Below are 21,843 nucleotides of genomic sequence, written 5' to 3' on the forward strand. Positions count from 1 at the left end.
CCCCCCCCCCCACCCACACACACGCATACACACATATGAATATATATTATTCATCTCTCTTTGTGTCTCCCTGTGCTCACGATGTACAATCCTGCTTCGATGTTTACGTAGTAGCGAATGGCTTCATTTTCTTTCGTTCGTTTTTATGTTTTATTTTCGTCTTTCTTTGAGCTGCGGCCTTCTGTGTAGAGTCACTCTCGTTTTGGATTGGTTCTGTAGGAGCCGCCCCCCCCCCCCCCTCTTCAATATCGCAGTAGCGCAGGAGGAACGCAAGACACACACGCACGCATCTATCTATCTATCTATCTATCTCTATATATATACATATATAAATATATCCATATATGTATCTATATATCTATATCTATAGATATATAGATATATAGATACAGATATGCGTGTGCGTGCGAAAAAAAGAGAACGTACGGCAGTGAGTACTCTCTTGTAGACAAGTCCCTCCACCACCACCACCACCACCTCCCCCCCACCCCCTTCTTCCTCTTTTTTATTCTCTCTGGGCGGTGCCTCGCTACTGCACTTTTTCCTCACTCAGCGATTATGGATGCCTCCATTGCCTTCCGTCCCTTCTTTTGCTTGTTCTGGCGCTGCTCTCTTTCACGTTGCACCGTCACGATACGTCTCCCTCGCCACCACTCCTTGTTTTCTTCCTTTTTTTTTCCCGATGCCCCCCCCCCTCCTCCTCCTCCTGCGTAGATGTGAGTGTGGATTGGTGTGAGGAGCTCTGGACCGATGTATATCAACCCTTCCTACCCTCTCCTTCCTCCTCTTTGCATAGCACGCTTGGCTCGCTTTTTCTGGGTTTCTATTCGTTCTTATTTGCATACATTGCGCCTTCTTCTGCGACACTCTGCCATGAGCTGACCTAAACACCGACGCGCATTCTTCTCTCTCCTGCCATCGCTGTCGATGAATCACGACACCACGGCGTGGCTTCGACTGCGCAGGACTGCGTAGGGGCTCTTTCTGGCACTCTTCACAGGCGACATCACTTTTGCCTCACTCTGATGCTCACGTGCTCACAGACAGCCCTACGCTGAGGCGAAGTGTGTTATATTAATGTAGCGTATCTTCTCCTATTGCTAAGTCTCTTTCGCGGTTTGTGTTTTTGTTTCTTCCGCACCCCTTTTATGCGATGTAAAATGACGACGACGACGACGACCACCACCAACCCCCCTCTCCCTCCCCAAACAAAAAAAACAAGCAAATAAACACTCCCAGACACACCGACCGGAAAGGAGAGGCGGTGCGCAGGAGCAGCGGCATCAAAGCAGGAGCGGGTCGAAGCACACGTCCACTAAACTTGAACTTGGCTTGGTTGCTGCTATCGTTCTCTCTCTGTCTTGACGCCACGTGCACGTGTCAGTGGAGAGTCCCTTTTTTGTTCTGTTGTGCGCTTTTCGTCGTGTTTTGAGTTTCTCTCCTCTCCTCTCCTCTCCCTCCCTCCCTCTCAGCCCAAGGCAGCCTCGCACATGCATACACGCATATATGTGTGTGTGTATTTTGTATTTGGCTTTAGACCAAAAAACACCCCCACACACACACACATCTTTCGCTTCCCCTTGGTACCCACTTCATCCTCTGTGTATCTCCACGGGCATATATAGGAGGCGGCATACGGTCAGTGTGCGAACACAGCTCCCCCAAGTCCTTGCGCGCGCTCTTTCTTACCCTTCAGCTGCTCATCTCCTCAGTTGTTTACAGGAAAAAAAAGGTCTACACATCTGTTTTTCCATGTGACTTGCCTCCCCTACTAGTGCCGGCAGACTCACCCTGGTATCAGAGTGTAGTACCCCTTCTGTGGGGAAGCCAGTAGCCTGCGGTCTGCGCTCGGGTGCGGCTGCGGCGCCGCGATGTTAGAGGAGAGACCTGCGCTGGCGCTGTGCCGAGGAGGCTCGCGGCCATGACCCCGTTAGGACCAGCCCTCGGCGAAGCCTGTCAGCGATGCAGCGTATACGCGCGCCCGCCTGCTGTTTTTCTGCTCGTGCTGCGTGGTTGGGGGGGGGGCTTGGCGGCCCGGCTCCTTGCCGAGCCCTTGGGGCACACCCGTGTTCTGCGCGCGGTGCATTTCGCACGGCATGCCTGCGGGACGTTTTGCTCGTCGGGTGTTCGGGGCTCCGGCGTGGCGGGGGGAGGGGTGCGCGGCGGCGGCGTCCCCGTGTGTGGGCGCGCGCCGGCAATAAAAGGGACCCTGGCCGCGGCCCGCGTGGGTCGGGGCGTGCAGTGCAGCCGCGTCCATCTGACGCCGATCGCGCGGCAGGCATCCGAGGACGGGACGAGGAAGGATGGGAAGAGCCTGCAAGGCGCGCGAGTCGATTGTGCGGCAGGCGGCCCATCCTTAACGGCCAGCATATAGCCGCTGTGTAGCACAGGCATGGGTGGGCTGTGGTGGTAATGCGTGCAGCTGCTGACGTGTTTGTGGGTGGGATAGACACGTGAGAGCGAAGCGAAAATCCAAATTTATTGTGTTTATCTCTGCCAAGCATCTCTCTGTCATGCGCAGTCTGCGCACAGGCGCATCTCTGTGAGGACAAAAAAATACAAGAGGGATTACATATCCAAGGAAGGGAGACAGGAGCAAGCCAGGGCGTACGTTGCGAGAAGTTTCTACGGGCGGAAGCGGGAACACTTCACCCCTCTCCGCTTGACGCTATTCTTGTCGGCGCGTACTTCTTCTCTGGTGGAGAGCTACCGAAGGAAGGCAATGATGAGCGTATGAGCGGAGTTGTTCTCGTCCGATCAGACGAAGGTGGAGGGAGCGGAGGAGTCTTGTCATCTACTCGGGGAGCAAAAGGCACCCCATGCGTATACGTGCCTGACGGTGGGGTGTTTTGATTTCGGCGCTCTCTCTCCTTTCCCACCCTTTGCCACGAGTAGTTTGCGAAGAAGAAAAGATGGCCCTTTTCCCCATACCCCTGAGAGGACACTCACCCGGTGCTACAGGATAGTCGGTAGCATTGCTAACGTTCACGTGGTCACCGCAACTGTAGAAGAGGCTAGCTGAGGGGGGGGGGCGGAGGGTTGGGTTGCTCTTCATGACTAGTCTCGCCAATTTCACATGCTCCAATTCCCTCGTCCTGTCCTTACCTTTTTCTCTCTTTTTATCTCTCTGATGTGCGCTCTGCCTTTTGCCTTCCTCCCCTCTGCCTGTGGGTATCCGTGCGCACCTGTGTGTATATGTGTGTGTGCCTCCGACTCGTCCGACAGCAATACACACACCTCTCACTGCGTCGCGAGCGCAAATCCTCAACAGCTGGAATCTTCTCTCTGTTTCCGTGCTCCGCGGCCAGAGCACCTCATAGTGCCACTTTAAATGGGTGCAGTCCTCTCCTCTTGCCGTTCTGCGTATGCTTCTCTCCTTGTTGCGCTGCTTCGGCCCCGCCTCTCCCTCGGCTTGTAGCGCTTTTCGTATAATCGACAATACGAGCCGCGTTGCGAGTGTACACTTTTCTGCCCCCCTCCCCAATAAGCAGCAGCAGTGGCGTTGCGTTTTACCGCCCGATTCAATAGGCACCTGAGCAGTAGCAGCTCGCTGTGCGCCTGCCCCAACTGCCTGTTAATATGTTATTGCTCGGTGTGCAGCAGCACCCAGAGAACGCAAGCAAGACGTTGCCTACACCAGTACAGGGGACCTAAACTCACACAGGGAAACAGGCATACGCTGTTGCATCGTGTACCCTCTACACACACAAAAGGTGTAGGGAATTGTTCTCCATACGAATCTTGCCACGGCAGTACCTTTTCGAGAAGAGCACAGCGAAGTCGCAGGAGGGGGTCTACTAGACGACCAGACACGTGTAAGCACCTACACACCGACCCACACGAGCACACTTCTTTGGCTCACTGGAGTCCCTCCCCCACTTCGCAGCCTCTTCTCCCCTTTTTAAATATTATCACCCCACTGACTGCGCTTCTCCTTTTTTTTATCGTTTTGTCTGCTCTGCGCACTCCCTGCGCTCAGCTTTACCGGACGTACACTCCCAGAGAGCACTGTTTTGCAGCAGCATCAGCAGCAGCAGCCTTCGCCTACCCCCTTCCTTTCCCACACCCAAATCATTCATCTTCCTTCTCGCTCATCTGTTTCCGTGAGGCGTTGGTGGATCGGTTAAAGCCCAGCTTCGTAGCCTCCTGCTGCTCTCCTTGTCACCGCTGCTGGCCTTTTCTTTTGTTTGTGCTTAGGGCCATCGCAGGTGTGCCGTTGATCTTTCCTCAGCGTGCCACTTCTTCCTCTCTTCTGCGCCACTTTTCGCACGTTTTGGTGTGTGGGTGGGCGTCCGTCTTGCGTGTGTGTGTGTGTGCGCAAGCGAGCTACACCCACGCACATCGAAGCAATAAGCTACGCGACGGATTGCGCTTGATCGAATGCAACAACAGTGAACCGTCAGCCTCAAAACATACGCACAGAATCTGCGCTCTCTTTTTATCTTGTAGTCTCTAGACTGGAAGACTCCTTCGTTACTACTCCATCTCGAGCACACGCACACGAGTCTGACATGTCGCATCTGCTAGAGCACAGCTTCCTCTTTACAACAGAGGAGCGAAATCTCATCTACCGTGCCAACAGCGACGTCAACACCCGCCCCGCCAGCTTTGTCACTCGCGTCTTCTACCCCCTTTGGATTCGCATCAGCAGACACCTGCTCAGCGATCTCGTGGCGCCAAACGCTATCACACTGGCGGGGCTTCTCAGCAGCATGCAGGCGTACCAGCTCATTAACACGTACTACCATTTTGGCGATCAGCAGCACGGCTCGCACGCGGTACTGGGCGACGTGAAGTCGTCGTTGCAGGCGTTTGGACTCCGTGGCGCCGGGCAGGCGCCCCTTGCAGCTGAGAAGACCGTCGTGGGAGAGATGGCCTCTGCCTACAAAGCCGGAGAAGGCGCTGCGGCGAAGGCGGCGAAGGCGGCGAAGGCCATGAGTGCCGTCGCTACTGCGAGCGGTCAAGTCTTAAGACCGCCAGCGACGGACTACGTGGACTTTTTCCACACGGACCGCACGGTGCAGACGGCTACGGTGCTGGCGATTCTGCTCTTGGTCATCTCCATCACATGCGGCTCACTGGACGGCGTGCATGCAAAGCGATGTCGCAGCGCCACCAGTCTGGGAGACATCTTCTCCCGCATTTGCTCCTCTATGGCGCGCGTCTTCATGGCGCTGACGCTGCTGGAGGTGTTCCACATTGAGGACGTGTGTACGAAGTGGTACTTTCTGCTTACCCTTCAGCTGATTGAGCTGAACACGGTGCTCGGCCGCATCAACGCTTCGAACTTGAAGAAGGACCGTGTCAAGAATGTGGCGTACATCGCAACGTACTGCTTCCGTGAATCGGAGTTGTCATTTCTCATGGTGTTGCTCCTCATCGCCCGCTGGTTCTACCCTACCGCCTGCCGCAACATCCTCGGAGTCATCTTGGCGAAGGCGCAGGTGGGCTACAACACCCTCGTCGTCGCCACTTTCGTGAATATTGCTATCCTCAAGATGAAGAAGCTGTACAAGGGGATTTTTTTGCTCTGCCTCGCCGCGCGTGTGATGCCGCTCTTCTACCTCCTGCCACTGAGCCAGTACGGCTTGCTGAGCGTGATTGGCGATGCCATGATTGTAGGACTTCTGTCCATCGAGGTGTACGTCAGTCACCTCGCCCAGCGACGCATTCACGCCGCGGTTTTTTTTCTCTGCCTCGGCTCGCTGTTGAATGACGTGCTCTCTGTGGCCGGGACTATCATGTACCTGATTGCCATGCTGGTCGACCTCTCGTACTCGCTGAATGTACCGCTTTTCACGCCTGTGCGCAACGTCTTCATTGACGGCGTCTTCGACCTCTGCCACGCCGGCCACAAGCTTCTTATGGCCAACGCGCTCAAGTTCGGCAACCGTCTCATCGTCGGCGTCTGTGGCGACGAGGAATGCGCCTCGTACAAACGCCCACCGATCATGACCACCGAGGAGCGCATCAATGAGGTGCGACTGTGCAGGTACGTCTCGGAAGTGATCCCCAACTCGCCGGTTACGGGCATCACGATGGAGATGATCCAGTACTACAACATTCACCTGGTCGTTTGTGGCGAGGAGTACAATACACCGACGGACACGTACTACGCGGTGCCACGCCACATGGGCATCCTGCGGACTGTACCGCGAACACCCGGCATCTCCACCAGCGTTCTCATATCGCGCATCCGTGCCGCCAGTGAGGACTCGGTAGAGGCGAAGGACAGGAAGAGCGACACATCAAAGGTGAAGGGCGGGGCGTGAGGGGCGATGCCGGCGTCTCGTGTCTTTAGCTGACGCCTTTCTGCAGCTTGTGTTGGTGTTGAGTCCTCTGGTGACCGCGTTTACACCCCACACCGAGGCGCTTTTACGAGCCTATATACCCTCTGTCTTGCTCTCGCTACTGTTTTGCTTTTCTTTCGACATTCGAAGAGTGTCCAATAGCGACCATTAAAGGCGCGAAATATATTTGCCTGCGCAGCGGAGCAGCACTGTTGTTGAAGGGCAAGCGAGGCTCGGCGACGATCCCCTCTTTGAGATACCTACCCATGCACACACATGTGCACATCTGTGCGTGCATGTGTAGGTGTCGGCCCCTCTGTGTAGACCTACTAACTTCTTCCGCTTTGCTCCTTCTTCAGTGGCGGCAGCTCTCCCACAGAAGGGAGGAGGCGTACAAGACTGCGCGTTGCAACACTCCTCTCCCCTTTACCACCGTCGCCATTTCTTTGCTCCCTCCTCACACGACTTCTTGCTGCTTCGTGTGCTTGATGAGGAAAGAGAGCTGTGCTTGCGTCTCAAGCGCATGTCTGTGGTGATATTACTACCGCCTGTGTTGGCGTTGCTTGACAACCTATATCTATAATTTGGGTTTCTCGTTCAAGCCGTCGCTTACCTCCCCTCGCTATGTGGGTTGTTTTTCCTTTCCGGTGCTTTTACCCTTGTCCGTGTGGTTCTCCTGTCCCTCCCTCTCTCTCCCTTTCTCTGTGTGAATTTCTCATTTGACGATGTGCTGCTTGAACACGATGCATACGCTTGAGGGGAAGCAGGCATCTCTGTGAGCGGCTCTTTTCGCTCTTTCTGTTGTTCATCTTCTTGCAGTGTTCATGGCGTTGTCTTTCTGCTTCTTTTCGAAGCGCACGACTGTCTCTTCATTGCCGTTGCTGAGTGGCGCCAGCACCCAGGTATGCATCACTGCACAAGCACCCATGCACGTAAGCAAACTCATTCAAGGCGAGTGTGAGGGGGAGCAATGTACGCGACCGCACACACCGAAGCGAAGTCGATGCAAACAGGCGGCGGCTGTACTGTAGTGATGCCGATGATGTGGTGACACTTTCCCTGACAGGCCCTCTCCGATCTCTACACTTGCGGATGATGGTGTCCACTTTCATCTTCGCTATCTGTGCTGCATGCGTCTGTAGCGCCGTATACACGCACACCCACCCAGACGCAAGGGGAAAATGCAAAGAAATAACGCGTGCGTTCCTGCAAGGACGTCGGGAGCGCTTCAAAAAAATGTGACGCGGGCCAAGAGGGACCAACGCGGTTTAGGTCAGTGCGTGTCCTTCGTAAAGGCGATAGCGCTGGCAACCGTCACACTTGGCTTTTGCTCTCACCCGCTGCGGGCGGGCCCCTGGTGACGAGGGCCGCCTCGGTGCATGGTATCAGAGCCTCGTAACCGCTCTGCGGGGGAAGCCAGGCAGTCCCCTTATCCTTGCCCATACTGAGCCACCTCTGGTGGTGAGAGGGTCAGGCACCTACGACGTAGGGGTGGCCAGAGCAGTTTATCGCTGCTGATGCCGGCGGTCAGGTCCTGGATGGCGTTGCGTCGGAGCGGCCTGCGACAGTGAACCCGTCTGCGCCCTGCACATGATGGGCGGCGTGCCAGCGTGACTCGAGCGTACCTCACGCAGCCCTCACTGCCCACCGGTGGGGGGCGGGAGCGGGACCTGCCCCGAGGGATGCCCCAGGTGGCGAGCGGCTGTGAGGCGGCCTGCGAGGCGTGGGCGCGTGCAGAGTTTGAGCCAGGGGTCGTGCTGAGGCGGCCGCCTTTCTGTAAGGCGTGTCTACGGCTGCCTCGCCCCACGCGATGGGCCTTGGACCGGGCCGGTGGCTGAGTGGAGTTTCACTCATGTTGTCTGTGCGAGACTGGACACGTCGAATGAACGAGGAAAATATTTTCTTAGTTGTCTCCTTCCTGCTCTATTTCGGTTTCGTGTTTCTTGCGCAATCTGCAAGGCGCTGTGCCGAGCCGCCTGCTTGGCTAACGCTCCCCTTTAGTTTTTTTTTTTTCTCCATCTCACTCTGGTGTGCCGCACCCATTTTTAGTGGGTTCTGGCCGAAGGTAGCAGCAAGAGAGGAACAAATAAAGACACCGAGTCTCACCTTGCGCGCCCGTACCTATGCATTTTTGTGTGTACGCGTGCAGAGTGTGTGTGGCAAAGCCACACACACACACACACTCCTTTCCTCTCCCCTTCTGCCGCGCTAAGAGAAGGAGCAGCACGTGCATGCGCAAAGGTGCGCTGACTTGACTCAGAATCGACAAACTGCTCTTCTCTCTTTCCTCTTTATTGCTCGACCAGCCACACCTTCCACTTCACAACTTCCCCTCTGCACGCACCCAAGTGCCTACACGCGCTCGAGTCCACCCAAAGGTAGGGGAAAGATCAAGTGAACGTCGCCAAGTGCACAGACGTATAACACGCAACCCAAGCCGACACCACCAAGACGAAAAGTAAGCCCCGAACACGAATAAGAGACGTAAGAATTTTTAGCCTTGTTTGTTTGTGTATATATTTTTTCACTTCACTTTGCTCCCCTTTCCGTTGACGCCCCTTCCCTCCCTCTGGTGCTTCATCTTGTTTACACTCGCTTTTCCACTGCCAGCATTATATATATTTCTTTGCTTGGCTGAGTGCGCCCCCGCGTGGTACATCTGCCTTCCTTCTGTGCGAGTGTGCGTCTGCTGCGCGCGTGACGCGCCCATCGGACTGGCCTGCTCGTTGCGTACCGGTGCGTGTGCGCCACGCAAGCACGTCTTATTTTTTCTTATTTTCTTCCTTAAATTCTGGAAAAAGTACAACAAAGGGGAAAAGGTGCCGAGGAAAACATAAACACCACAAAAGGACCAGGAACCTGCAGTGCGCGCTCGCACACTCGTTCAGCAGAACACCACCAGACGTTCTCCCCTTCGTTCTTACAAATTCGCTTGCACGCACACGTACACACACCGGCACAGACGTTTTAGCGCCTTTCGTTTTCCTCTCCTTTTGTGCTCCTCTCCTCCTGCCGGTTTCACTTTCATTTGCGTTGCCGCTGTCTTTGCCAGAACTTACCCCTCTTCTCTCTACGCGTGTGTTATGTGCGCTGCCCCACATAATACACGCGCTTCAGTTTCCAAACAAGCTCCTGCTCCTGCCGCTGCTGAGAGAGAGGGACAGAGAAACTGAAAGCTACAAGTTTCAGTTTCTCTGCCTGTTGTTGTTGGATTCTCTTGGCCTATCGCTCTCTCTTCAAAGGAAAAAAAAGAGACGGCAAATCAAAGCGCGCGCGCATACATTACACTAAAAGAGGAAGAGGGGGGATTATTGCTCTGCTTCACGTACTGCGCCCCTCTCACCCTCTTTTCTCTTTTCCTTCGGCTTAGATCCTCTTCCTCTCCCCTTTGTCTTTTGTTTTCGTGTCTTGCGCGCTCTTTCTTCATCTTCATCCGAGTCACTCGTCCCTATTTCTTAACCATACCCCCCCTCTCTCCCTCTCTCTCCTCTCCGTCACTTCGCGCGCTCTTCGCTCTCGCGTGACTTTGCGTGACATTTTCTTCCTTCCTTCCTTCGCTGTTTTTATTTATTTATTTATTCCCCCCACACCCACACCCACCCACACACCCACCCACACACGCACGCCTAGCATAGCACAACATAACTCTCATTTTTTTTGAGCTCTTTTTTTTCCCTTCTTCTCTTGATTTTCGTTCTATTGCGCCATCATACAGGGAAAACGAAACAGAGAAGGCAACGCCACGGACAACTTTGTGAAAGATACCCCCTCGAGGTCTACGTGCAGCCCCTCGGGGAGAAGGGAGGAGGGAGAGCAGACAGTGGTGAAGTGATAGCTTTGGCGTCCACAGCCTGTGTTGCACCCAAAGAAAGGCCAACGAACAGGAGCGTCTTTTCGTGCTCTATTTATTATTTTCTCTTCCCTCCTCCTCCCCCCATCGCCTTTGCTGTGCTGCATGTTGCGTGTTTCTTCGTGCTTCTCTCCCTCGTTCTCTCCCTTTTTTTTTCTTAATCTGCACCTCTCTGTATTTCTTCTCGCTTTCTTCTACTTGTGTAGCGCTCTGCCTCTCGCGCAGAAATTACCCCGCCACACTCGCTCTGTTGCGTTGCTCGTCCTTTTCTCTGTTCCACTTCTCTCTCTCCACGCACACATTCCTTTGCTCTTCTTCTCGTCGTTGGTCTTGGGTGAGTAATGCATAGCACAGGCAAGTCAATGACGTTAAATTCGTACTACTCGTGCAGTGGCACTGTGGCAGCCATGCCGGCGCCAGGGTTTGCAGTGAGCTCTGCTGTACAGTCAGACCACAGAAGCGCGGTCTCCTCACCCGCCATTTCGGTTAGCTCGGCGTCAAACCCCCCTGGAAGTAATTCGGCCAACTTTTCGAAAGCGTCATCTTCCTACAAGTCGCACTTTGGCGACTCTTCCACCGGCACTGTGCCCCTGCACTCTGCCTGTGCGACCACAGATCAGAAGGTAATCAGCCACGGTTGCTCTGGTGGGGTTCCGTCGAGGATTTCACTCTCCGGGAGTGCAGGGGTCTTGGCGGCCTCATTCGGGTTTGTTGGCTCGCCGGTGTCTGCGCCTGGGAGTGGCGTCATCGGCGCTGTCACTGACTTACACAGGAACTCGTCGTCTACTGGCAACAGCTCACAGACAGTAAGCAGCACGTCAGTTGATAAGTTTACCTCGCCGCCATCAGTGGTGACCGCGGCGTGGCCGACGCCGGACTCCGCGGCGAGCGGGGCGGCCTGCAGCGGCGTGGCGGCCTCAGAACCCGTGGAGCCCACATATGTGGCTCGCTCGGTGCACGACGTTGGTGTGCTGCTGCAGGAGTTCTACTCGGGGTCGTCGTCGTTCTCGACGTCCTCGGTTCCGAGTTCGCTTGCGCAGTACGGTGCCCACACCAGCTGCCTTGCTTCTCACTTCACCAGCCCTCATCTCTCTAAAGCAGGGGCGAACAGCTCTTCTAACCCAAGCGCGACAACACCGCCAGCCGCGCGGACCGTGGATGAGAGCGCGCTCAGTGAGACTCACAGGTCCACTCTCATCTCGTTCTCAGGCAACAAGGCCAACGTCGGTGACGGTGAGACGCGCTCTCCCAAAGTGCCAAGCTGCGGCGGCCCTTCCACGTTCTGCGACTCGGCGCTCTCAGCCAAAGAGAACTCGCGTGCAGATGACGCGGTGGTGGTGCTGCCGAAGAGTCCTCTGCAACGTTTGAAGCAGCGACAGCAGCGCATCGGCACCGCGCCACGCCACCCGCATGCAAACAGCTGCAACTATGACCCCTCCGCTGATCAGCTGGGACCTGACAGTCTGCCAAAAAGCCGCAATAACTCCGCTGGGCAGGAGACGCATGTTAGCGTCTACGACTCGGACTTCGAGGCACTGCTCTCTATTCCAGCCTCGCAGGTGCTCCACCGCCCAAGCTCGTCTCTCGGAGTGTCGCGGCTCGTGCTGTGCCGCAAGTTTACCCTCGAGAATCCCACAAGCTGCTCGAAGGGAGACCTGTGCAAGTTTGTGCACGCCGATATCCGCAAAGTCTCCCGGTGTAGCATCCACGTGAACTACGCATGGCGCAACCTTTCTCTGTGCACCTACCCGCGACTCCCGGCCGGGGATGAGGTCACCGTCTTGGCACCGAACGAGCGACCTCCGTCGGAGGTGATCTCCAGTGAGCGCATTCTTGTCACGCGCGGCAGCACCAACTGGCGCGAGCACACAGCGCCGCTCTCGCACTGCGCGCACTACTACTTCAACCGCATGTGCAACCGCGGCAAGCGCTGCAATTTCATCCACGCCGTGCACGTGGACCCGAACGTGCAGGGCGACTTTAAGCATGCGCCTGCGCCGAGGGCAGTGGCGCCGGTTGTGTCCAAGCCACCGGGCTCGACGGCTTTGCGTGCTGCGAGCGGAGCCCAGGCTGTGGCGAGTGAGGGGCATCAGTCTAGTGCCTACCACGGCGGCGCCGTGCGGAGGTCGCCTGCTGCGAAGCAGCCACCACTGCTACCACCGGTACTACCCAGCGTCGCTAACAATGCCGCCACCGCCGGCGGTGGAATTGCGTACTCCTTTACGCCGACTATCTTTGCCCCGCCGCCGCACGGGTGTATGACATACCCACTGCTGAGCCCCACGTTGTCACCGCCGACCGCGATGGGAGTACCTCAGTCGCCGACCAGCGTAGGAGGAGGCGCACCGTACGTGATGCTGATGAATAGTGCCTGTCAGCAGGTGGGTTGCAACTACGTTCCTGCCACCTTGATGACACCAACCTCGCAGCAGCTGGGCAGCACCAACGGCGTCTTCTTCATTGTACCGACAGCCCCTGGAACTGGTGGGTCGTTGACTGGCAGCGGCGCTCCCATCAACTGGCCATTGTACGGAGACTTGGACACAACTGTGTGGATGCCGCCGTCGCCGTCGTTGCAGCTTTAGCGGCGAAAAGTGAGTGCACAGAGGGGGTGATCTGCTTCTGCCTGCTCGTATGGATGTGTGCGTGACTGTGCGTGACTGTGCGTGTGTGTGTGTGTGTGTGTGTGTGTGTGTGTGCGTGTCTATGGGCGTGCGTGCGTGCGTGTGTGTGTGACTGCGCCTTTTGTAAATTTTCTTCTTTGACCTTATTTTAGTGCATGCGCCCCTCTCCTCTCGCTCAGCGTGCATGTCTTCATTTTATCGTCCGACGTTGTGTAGGCCGGGATCATCTGAGTGACGGAGTGGGCACACACACAAACCACAAGCTCGGGACCCTCGTCTCCCTGCTGCATCAACACTTTGCACTCAGCATGCCGTACCGTTTTCCTTTTCTCTGGTCCTGCTGCTCTGTCCTGTCGTACTAAAACGACAGGACATCGGCCGGTGACTAAAACACACGTCCACACAACGAACAGAACAGCAGGTGAAAAAAGGGGGGCAAAGGTGGGGGGCCGGGTAACGAGGGGCGGCTGCGAACCACCACCACCACCAGAAGGACACGCTGGAGGTAAAGCATACAAGAAAAAAGCGACCCACGTACACGCACACGCACACACACACACACTCACTCACTCACCTGTAACTCACCTCCCACATGGGAAACCCCTTGCGCTCCCTTTTACGTGTTTCTCCAGTGTTTTTGGTAACATTTTTCTAATGCCTCGTGCACGTGTGTGCGTGTGCCCGTGCTCTGAGAACCTTTTATAGTTGCTGCTGCTGCTGCTGCGGCTATTTTGGAGGTTGCCTCTATTTTGTTCCGCTTCTCTTTTCTCTCTCATATTACCCTGGTGGCGAGGGCCACCTCAGCGCGTGGCGTCCTGGGGCCCAAACACCCCCACTCTATGTGAGAGAAGCCAGGCAGTCCCCTTATCCTTGCCCATACTGAGCCACCTCTGGTGGTGAGAGGGTCAGGCACCTACGACGTAGGGGTGGCCAGAGCAGTTTATCGCTGCTGATGCCGGCGGTCAGGTCCTGGATGGCGTTGCGTCGGAGCGGCCTGCGACAGTGAACCCGTCTGCGCCCTGCACATGATGGGCGGCGTGTCAGCGTGACTCGAGCGTACCTCACGCAGCCCTCACTGCCCACCGGTGGGGGGCGGGAGCGGGACCTGCCCCGAGGGATGCCCCAGGTGGCGAGCGGCTGTGAGGCGGCCTGCGAGGCGTGTCTATGGCTGCCTCGCCCCCCGCGATGGGCCTTGGACCGGGCCGGTGGCTGAGTGGAGTTTCACTCATGTTGTCTGTCCGAGACTGGACACTTTTAAGGACAAGCTAACAATAACTTCTGCGTATATGCTACGTGCCATATGTGTTTTCTCTCAGTGACTCTCGTCCGTGGGGTTTTCTTGTTTTTTCTCTCTCTTAATTTTTATTTTGCCTTCTGTTGGTCTCTCTTTGTGTGTTCTGCCTTTCATGTCTTCTACGTTGTATTGTACAGCTTCCCTTAAAGGTACAGCGACCTGTGTAGAGTGAAGAAATGGCCAATTCAACAAACGGGGGTGAGTGGGGAAACTAAAGGAATGTGTGTGTGTGTGCTTGTGTGCTGGATAGCTGTATGCGCGTTGGCTCTCGCATTCGACACCAGTGCGTGTCACTGCTCTCTGTCGAGGTTTCCTTGTTCTCTCTTCGACCTTGTACTCTGCCAAGTTAGGTTTTAAAACTTGTCTCTACCTCGAATTATCTAGTCTTCCCTACCTATTCTCTCTGAGGCAGCGACAAGGAAGAAAACGCGCGTATGGATCTCAGTGTGAGTATGAATGTGTGTGTGTGTAAGGGAGAAGGAGAACTGCGAGTCGTGTGCACCCTCTGCCCCTGTCTGCACCTGAGCCAGCGGTGCAGCACCGATCAGACCTGTGCGGGATTGTTTGTGTGTCTCTCGCCTGCACTTACGAAGTCTCCTCCCCGGTTCTCTCAGATGCATCTGTTCTCCCTCTCCCTCCGCCTCTACATCGTTTTCTGTTTCGTTTCATCTTGTCTGGCCAGCCCTCGCCGGCCTTTGTTTTCAAGCACGCTAAAACAACAACAACCAAATATGTGGCGAGGCGAGGCCACGCCGAAAAGATCAACAAGGCAACATCATGCCAACAAGGGAGTACATGAGCACAGGAGAAACAAAAGGAGGCACTCTCTGGTAGGTGTTTGTGCGTGGGTGTCTGTCCGCACTGATCTTCTTCATCTTTCCCCCTTCTTTATCTTTCTCCCCCCACACCCACGCCCACACACTGCCACAACATAGTTCACTAGCACGGTGTGTCGTCGTCGTCGTGTTGTCATCTTTCCATCGCTGTCTTCTAGATTGATTGTCTTGGTATCCGCTTGCCACGACTATCGCCTCTCCAGCAGTCCTGTATATATATATATATATATACATTTTTTCTCTGCCTCTTTCCACTTTGTTCTCGAGCGCGTGCGCTCTACGGCGTGCGTTGTCGCTGCTCCTGGTTCTTTCCACCATCCACATTCACTGAACGCACACAACATCCACACGCACACACAAGGATTCCACCTCCTCAGTCCCGCCTTTCCGCCTTCACTCAAGCCAGACACACGAAGCAAGCAAGGAGAGAGTACCCCACCCCCCACCCAAGTACATTCACATCCACAAGAGAGCGAACAAGCAAAAAATAAGTGGATCGAAGGTGACTACAGACGAAGAGGCAAAGGATACCGAAGAAGCATTGACCAAGCTTGCACCCCCCGCACCGTCTCGCTTGGTTAACACCCTTGCCGCTTTCTCTCTCTCTCTCTTGTTTCCTTGTCTGTTTCCCCCTTTCTACCCTCTTTCTTCTCCCTGGCCGTGTATGTGGGTGTGCGCCTTGATTCCTCTGTTTGGCCTCCCCCTCGCTATTTCCTCTCTCTTTTCTTTCCTTTGCCCACTTGCGTGCGTGCGTGTGTCGTTTGTCTCCCCCCTTTTTCTTCTTCGTGTTGTTTCGCGTCCATCTCTTCTCTCTTTTATTTCTTCACCGTCTCTTTTCTCCCCATCTTTCTCCGTCAGCACGCGCGTGCGTGAGCTCCTCTTCTCTGAATTTTCTTTTCGTTTGTAGGCTCAATCCCGATCTCCCGGTCTTGAAAAAGAAAACCGAAAAGGAAAGGAGAAAGAGCAACCCTGTGGACCTCTCCTTGCTCTCTCTCTGTGTCTCTTTCAGCTGTGATCAAGCGAGTGTGCCCTTTTTTTTTTTCCAACGTTCTTTCACTGCGCTCCGTTCCCCTGTTTCACACTCCCCAGGTCCTTCGACGCGCGCGCGTGTGTGTGAGTGTGTGTGCCCATTTCTCTCTCTCTCTCTCTCTCTCTCTTTCTCTTGCTTATTTCCACCTTCACCCATAGAAGTATCCTTGCCTGTGCTTCTCCGTGGGTACTTCCTGGGTGGGCGACAAACTGCAGGCGCTGTTTGACGAGCATTGACACGCTCATATTTTCTCTCATAAGCCTTTCTGCCTCCTTTTCTTGCGCGTTGTGTGCCTTTCCTTTCGTTCTCCTTTTCGGGTCGCTCCTTGGGGCTCGAAGGAAGGTCAGAAGAAGCATAGCTCAACGAAAGTGAAAGGTACGTTTACCGGCCCTCACGAGGACTACGTCGCACAATCGTCATCGCCATCTCTTCCTTGCACAACCCCCAGCACTCACTCACGCCTACATCTGCGACAGACCGACCGACAACCCAACAGGAGTGATAGTGGCTTATTTCCAGTCTCTTTTTCACTTTTGCCTTTTGTCGTTATATTTTCTCCCTTCTCGCGTCGAGCTGCAACGTGGACCTTGTGCGCACTTCTTTGCCGACTATCTTCTCTGGTCGTGATATATACGCGCCTATACGTGGCGTGAGGGCCAGGCTTGTGCAACTTTTTCTTTTCTGGAGTGTGGACGTCTTGCCTCCCGCTCCTTTCTTCACTCCCTTCCCCAACTGCTCCACCGCACCGCTGCTTTTCCTCATTCGTTCATCATCATCTCTCTCTCTCTCTTCACGCATCCCACTCCGACGCAGGTAGAGGCCCTTTCCCTCTCTTTCCGCCGTCTGCTTCATCTTTTCTACCAGCCAACTTGTGGAGCACACCCAGTGAGAGCCGTCTGCCCCTACAGACCATCAGCAGGAGCATATGACAAGACTGAAGACTGCGAAAAAAAAGAATAAAGCATCACACCTCAGCCCTTCCCCATCACCCCTCCCTCTCTTTGCCACTTTCGTTTTCTCTGTGCCTTCTTGATTGCTCTGCCGACCCCCACCCCCAGTCCCACTTCTCTCTCCACCTACCCATCTATGGCCTACTGCTGTTGAGACTTCGCTCTGTCCTTCTCCCGCCGTTTCTCTCTCCTCTCTGTACTTGTATGTGAGACAGCCTCCAAGTGTCTACAAGGCCTCTTCTTCACTCCCTCGCTCGGTTTTTCCTATCACCCTCATCTTCTCTCGTCCCTCCCCATTCTCTTGACCTGCCTTCCTGTTTCCCCCATTGGTTTCTTTGAGCTGATACCGCGAGTAGCTCCACCAATTCATCTCTCCCTGATATTTTCCCTCGGGAGGTGTTGTCGTTTTTCCACCAGGGCTTTCTCTGACCACCCTTCCCCTCCCCCCTTTTTTTCTCGCCCCCAGTCAAGTGATTTCTTCTTGCTTCCTTTCAGTTGTTTTGCTCGTTTTTTGGTTGGTCTTTCTCTCTTCATTCTTTGTTCTTTGCTTATTGGCTCCGTCTTCCTCTTCCTCTCTCTCCGCCCCCCCCCCCCCCTCCCGCTCTTCCCCCCTCCCCCAGCCTAAAACATATAGTGGCGGGAGAGTGAACAACGGCAAAAAAGGAGCGGCCGATCACACATTGCACCCGCATGGTGCCGAAGCGGGCAGAAGAACGAACCGAAAAGGACTTGAGCGAAAGCGACGTGAGGTAAACGAGCTGAACAGCCGCAAAAAAGGAGAGGGAACCGCAAAGGACAAGGACTAACCGAAGGGGAGAGGCGGGCGTTGGGCTTCACTAACGGAGCAACTCTTCAATCAGCAGACGCGCAGGCAAACGCAGGACGCCATCACGACGTAAAGCCCGCAAACAGACGAAAAAGGAACAACGTCACGCAAACAAGAAAAAAAAGGTCACGGGAGAAGTACGGCGATACGAAGGAAGCAACCACTGAGCGCAACAAAGCGAAAAGAGCGAACGAAAAGCTTCTCTTCTGCTGCCGCTTTTCTCTTGTTTTCTTCTCTGTCTGTCTGTTCTTTAGTGTTTTTTTTTTTTCTCTCTCTCTCTCTCCCCCTCTTTCCTGTCTGGCTCTTCCCCCGCTATCTCTCCTTCAAACCCAATCCTTTTCAACCGTGGCTTTACCTGCGAAAGCAAAATAGAAAATAATTGCTTCTGCTGTCGCTCGTGCCACCTCTTTTTCTCGATTTCTCGGGCCTGATCCCTACTCACACACGCATATATAAAAAGCGCTGCATGCGCGGGGGAAAACAAAAAGCCAAGAAGAAAAGAGCACTAACGAGCCTGCACTATCCAACTTACACTTTATTTATTTATTTTTTGTTTTGGTTGCCGGTTTGCTCGTGCGCTACTCTGCCCCTATCCACCTATCCTCCATCGCTGGCTGCAGTATCTGTGCTGGTGCTTTTTCCCCTCCCCTTTGCTCCGACTTGCTCCTCCTGGCTTCTGAGTGTACGACGTTGCTCGTGCGTGCGTGTGTACCGCTATTTTTCTGGTTATCTCTTTTTCTCCCTCTCTCGCGTGCACACTAACACCGCGCGCTCTCTCACCTCGACTTGTTCTCGCTGTTTCCTCTCTTTCTCTGTATCCCCATCGCCTTCATCGACACACACGCCCACACGCACACACGAGGTTCGAGCTTTTCTTTGTCCATTGTCGTGTACGCGTACTCGATCTCATTCACCGAGTTATAGCGCGCGAAAGCAAGCGAGCGAGAAAGGCAGTAACGAGAGAGAGTGTGTGTGCCTTTATAGGAAGATATACAGCGATATCGCTCTCCCTCATTCCTATCCTTGTCTCTTCCTCTCTTTATGTGTATGCACTGATTTGCAACTTCTACCGACTTCCTTATTGTCTGTTGCTGCCCACTCTCTCTCTGTCTGTCTGTCTGTCTGTCTGTCTCACTTCTTCTTTAGTATTTTTTTTTACCCCTCACTGCGCTTTTCTTTTCTTTCCCCTTCTTCTCTTGCCCTTTTTTTCTGGGGGGTTTTTTACTCGCGTGTGAGTCGGTGCGTGCGTCCGTCTTTTACTTGACTGCCGCCGCGCTATTAAACAGTTTTTTTGCTTTCGTGTTTCAGTGATTTCCTCCTTCCACAGTTTGCCCCTCCTTTTTTTCCCCTTTCTCCTTTTGCTGCTGAATCTATCTCTACTCCCTCACTCCGTCACCACTACTCCCTCTTCGCCTCTTCTTCTCCGCTTTCTTCGTCGCCGTTATCCATACAACGGTTGAGCACGAAGGAAACTAGCGGTGCGACCAAGTCGAAGAAAAGGACGCAAGGCGACATCAACCCCTAAAGGAGGCGGCGAACAAATTACCGAAAAGAAAAACAACAACGGGGACCGAATAAACCCAAGGCAGCCAGAGAAGAACCGCAAACGTGTGTTTTCTCTCGCATATTTTTATTTTTTTTTTCGCTCTCTCTCTTTTCGTTTTTTTTTCTTTTCTGTTTGTTTGGTTGTGTTTGTGGTCGTGTTACGTCGCTCTCCAATTCGCCTCTGCGCGTTTCCTCTGCCCCCTCCCCTCTCCCCACCCTCATTTTTTTCCCCCTTTCGTTCACTCGCTCCGCTGCCCCTTGTGCAGCAGTGATCGCTTTGGGCGTGTCTGCGCGTCGAAAAAAAGCCTACCTGTACCCACACACTCACTTGCGCAAACATGTTCTCCCCGGTGTATGAAGATGTGTCCGGTCTCTTCGGCCGCCCCATGCCCATCTCCAGCTTTGGTCCACCAGCAGAGTTGCAGTTTCCTCAAACACACTACATGGCGACAACCACCAACGCACCGCAGGCACCAGTTCAGCAGCAGCAGCAACAGCTCGCTGGACGCGCTACGGTCTACTCGTTGGTTGACGCATCTGGTGTGCAGCTGCACCGCCAGGCTGCATTGCCGCAGCAAATTCCAATGGGCAACGTGTCGTTTGGCGCCTTCGATGGCGCTTCCATTGTCCCATACGAAGTCTTCCTGCATCAGCATCATCATCAGCAGCAGCAACTCCCCGCTGCCAGCAAGCCCGCCGCTGTTCACACTGAGGATGGTGTGAAGTACTACTTTTCCTCTTCAGCAGGTGCACCAGTGATGACTTCTGCTGGCCCTGCAGCGGCAACACAGTCCAACCTCATGCAGGTGCAGCCGCATGGCACCACCTTCTACACTCTTGAATCGAATGGCACCAGAACGGCGTTGACCTCCACGCCTCCTGCCAGCAGCCACTACCCCGGTGCAGCAGCAGCAACAGCGACCGGATTTTCGAGCAGCGGCCCGCTCGGTAGGACGCCGGCGGCTGTCGGTGGCGCCTCGGTAACCCCTTATGGGATACCAGGCCACGTGCCTAGCGCCTCCCCTGTTGCTGTGACAAACAACCAGCACCGCCCTGGCAGTGGAATCAACACCAGCGTGTCCACTCGCCGAGAGAACCAGGCCACGCTTTATGAGATGCTAACCGCCAAGGCCACACTGGATGTGTTCGACCCGGACTTTAAGTTCATCTACAATGTACCGACGAGCTGCGTGGTACACCTGCCACCTGCACGGCTGAACATTACTCGTCTTGTGCTGTGCCGCAACTACCGCTCGCATGAACCGCAGAGCTGCGCGATGGGGAGCAGCTGCAAGTTTGTGCACGCGGACTGCAACTACACGAAGCTGGAGGCACACCCAATTCACGTGAACTACATCTGGCGCCATGAGACTCTCTGCACGTACCCACGCATGCCGGCCGGCGAGAGGCTGGAGGTGGTGCAGCCGGATGGTCACAGTATTGTGATTCTCTCGGAGAAGGTTCTCCTGACGGCCGGCGCGGCAGCGCGGAGGGAAGAGGGAAAGACTACGCTGATGTGCTGCGACAGCTACGAGAACAGTGGCATGTGCAACAGCGGCGAACGGTGCAACTTAATCCACGCCGTGCATGTGGACCCAAGCGTTCAGGGCGACTTCAAGCGCGCTCCTCGAAAGCGCGATGGACAGAGCAGTGCCAACAATCACATCAGCCACGTTTCTAGCAGCGCAATTCAGTGCACGAATAACAACGGCAGCAGCAGCGCGAGCAACGGCGAAGCGAGCGGACGGGCGCGGCGGAGCGGCAGCTCACCCACTGCGGAGCAGTTACCGCAGCGCCGACACACCCATTCTCCAGACACCGTGAACACCAACTCCAGCAATGCGACCAACGTCACCATGCTGAACGGCACGACGTCCAACACAACTACGTCCACTCCAGTCGAGAGGATCCTGAATACATCTGCGTCTGCGAAGCTGCAGGAAGCGGTGTCGCAGCAGCTGCGCGCAGCAGGGGGTATGAGCTCGCAGCTGGTGACTCCGTCTTTCTCCATCTCGCTCACACCCTTTGCCATTCAAACATTGACGAGCTCTCAGTCACTGGGGACGCTTTTATATCTGCCGCGCGGGGCTTCCGAGGCTACGGTGCTCGGGCCCGTCGATGCCGGCGAGGTGCCGCAGTCCCCTCGTTGAGGTTGCTCAACATGCAACAGCGTCTTGCACGACCGCACGCGCATGCAACCTGGTCTCCATGTGAGTGACCTAAAGCACGACAGAGCGGCATTCATGAGCCCATGGCGCAACGACCTGCGTTTCGGCGTGACTGCTTGTGTGAGCCTTCTGTGGCTTTGCGCTTGTTTTACCCGCTCTTCAGGCTCTCTTTCTGTGCGCGTGTGTGTGTGCGGTCGTGGTGTACGGCTACCGGCGTGGACTTTTCGGCGCTGCGCTGCTTTGTTTTTTTTTTCCTTTGCGTCCGCCTCCATCTCGCTTCTCGGTCAAGCCAGTTGCTCACGGAGTGACTGCTCCTCACGAAGAGCCGCAGAAGCAAAGGCAACCAACTTGACCGAGAAGCGAGATGGAGGCGGACGCAAAAGAGAAAAAAAAACGACTAGGCGAGCACCGCAGCCCGTCTATGCGAAGA

At 55.0% G+C, this 21,843-nt stretch overlaps 3 protein-coding genes across 3 annotated transcripts, besides 3 other annotated features; all 3 read left to right on the forward strand.

Annotated features, from left to right (window-relative positions):
• The first annotated feature begins 1,819 nt into the window (after positions 1-1,819).
• Positions 1,820-2,462: a repeat region.
• Positions 2,463-4,511: 2,049 nt separating this feature from the next.
• LPMP_181290 (cholinephosphate cytidylyltransferase A, putative) lies at positions 4,512-6,272 on the forward strand (the record flags this gene model as incomplete). Its single annotated transcript, XM_010699661.1, has 1 exon — positions 4,512-6,272. The coding sequence occupies one exon, from the start codon at positions 4,512-4,514 to the stop codon at positions 6,270-6,272; it is 1,761 nt and encodes a 586-aa protein (XP_010697963.1).
• A 1,370-nt stretch (positions 6,273-7,642) lies between these two features.
• Positions 7,643-8,173: a repeat region.
• A 2,308-nt stretch (positions 8,174-10,481) lies between these two features.
• On the forward strand, positions 10,482-12,725 carry LPMP_181300 (hypothetical protein; the record flags this gene model as incomplete). The annotated part of the gene is made up of 1 exon (XM_010699662.1): positions 10,482-12,725. The coding sequence occupies one exon, from the start codon at positions 10,482-10,484 to the stop codon at positions 12,723-12,725; it is 2,244 nt and encodes a 747-aa protein (XP_010697964.1).
• Positions 12,726-13,544: 819 nt separating this feature from the next.
• Positions 13,545-14,016: a repeat region.
• Positions 14,017-19,583: 5,567 nt separating this feature from the next.
• Positions 19,584-21,395, forward strand: LPMP_181310 (hypothetical protein; the record flags this gene model as incomplete). Its single annotated transcript, XM_010699663.1, has 1 exon — positions 19,584-21,395. The coding sequence occupies one exon, from the start codon at positions 19,584-19,586 to the stop codon at positions 21,393-21,395; it is 1,812 nt and encodes a 603-aa protein (XP_010697965.1).
• Positions 21,396-21,843: the final 448 nt, after the last annotated feature.

This window comes from Leishmania panamensis (genome assembly GCF_000755165.1).
Source record: "Leishmania panamensis strain MHOM/PA/94/PSC-1 chromosome 18 sequence".
NCBI classification, from domain to species: Eukaryota; Euglenozoa; class Kinetoplastea; order Trypanosomatida; family Trypanosomatidae; genus Leishmania; species Leishmania panamensis.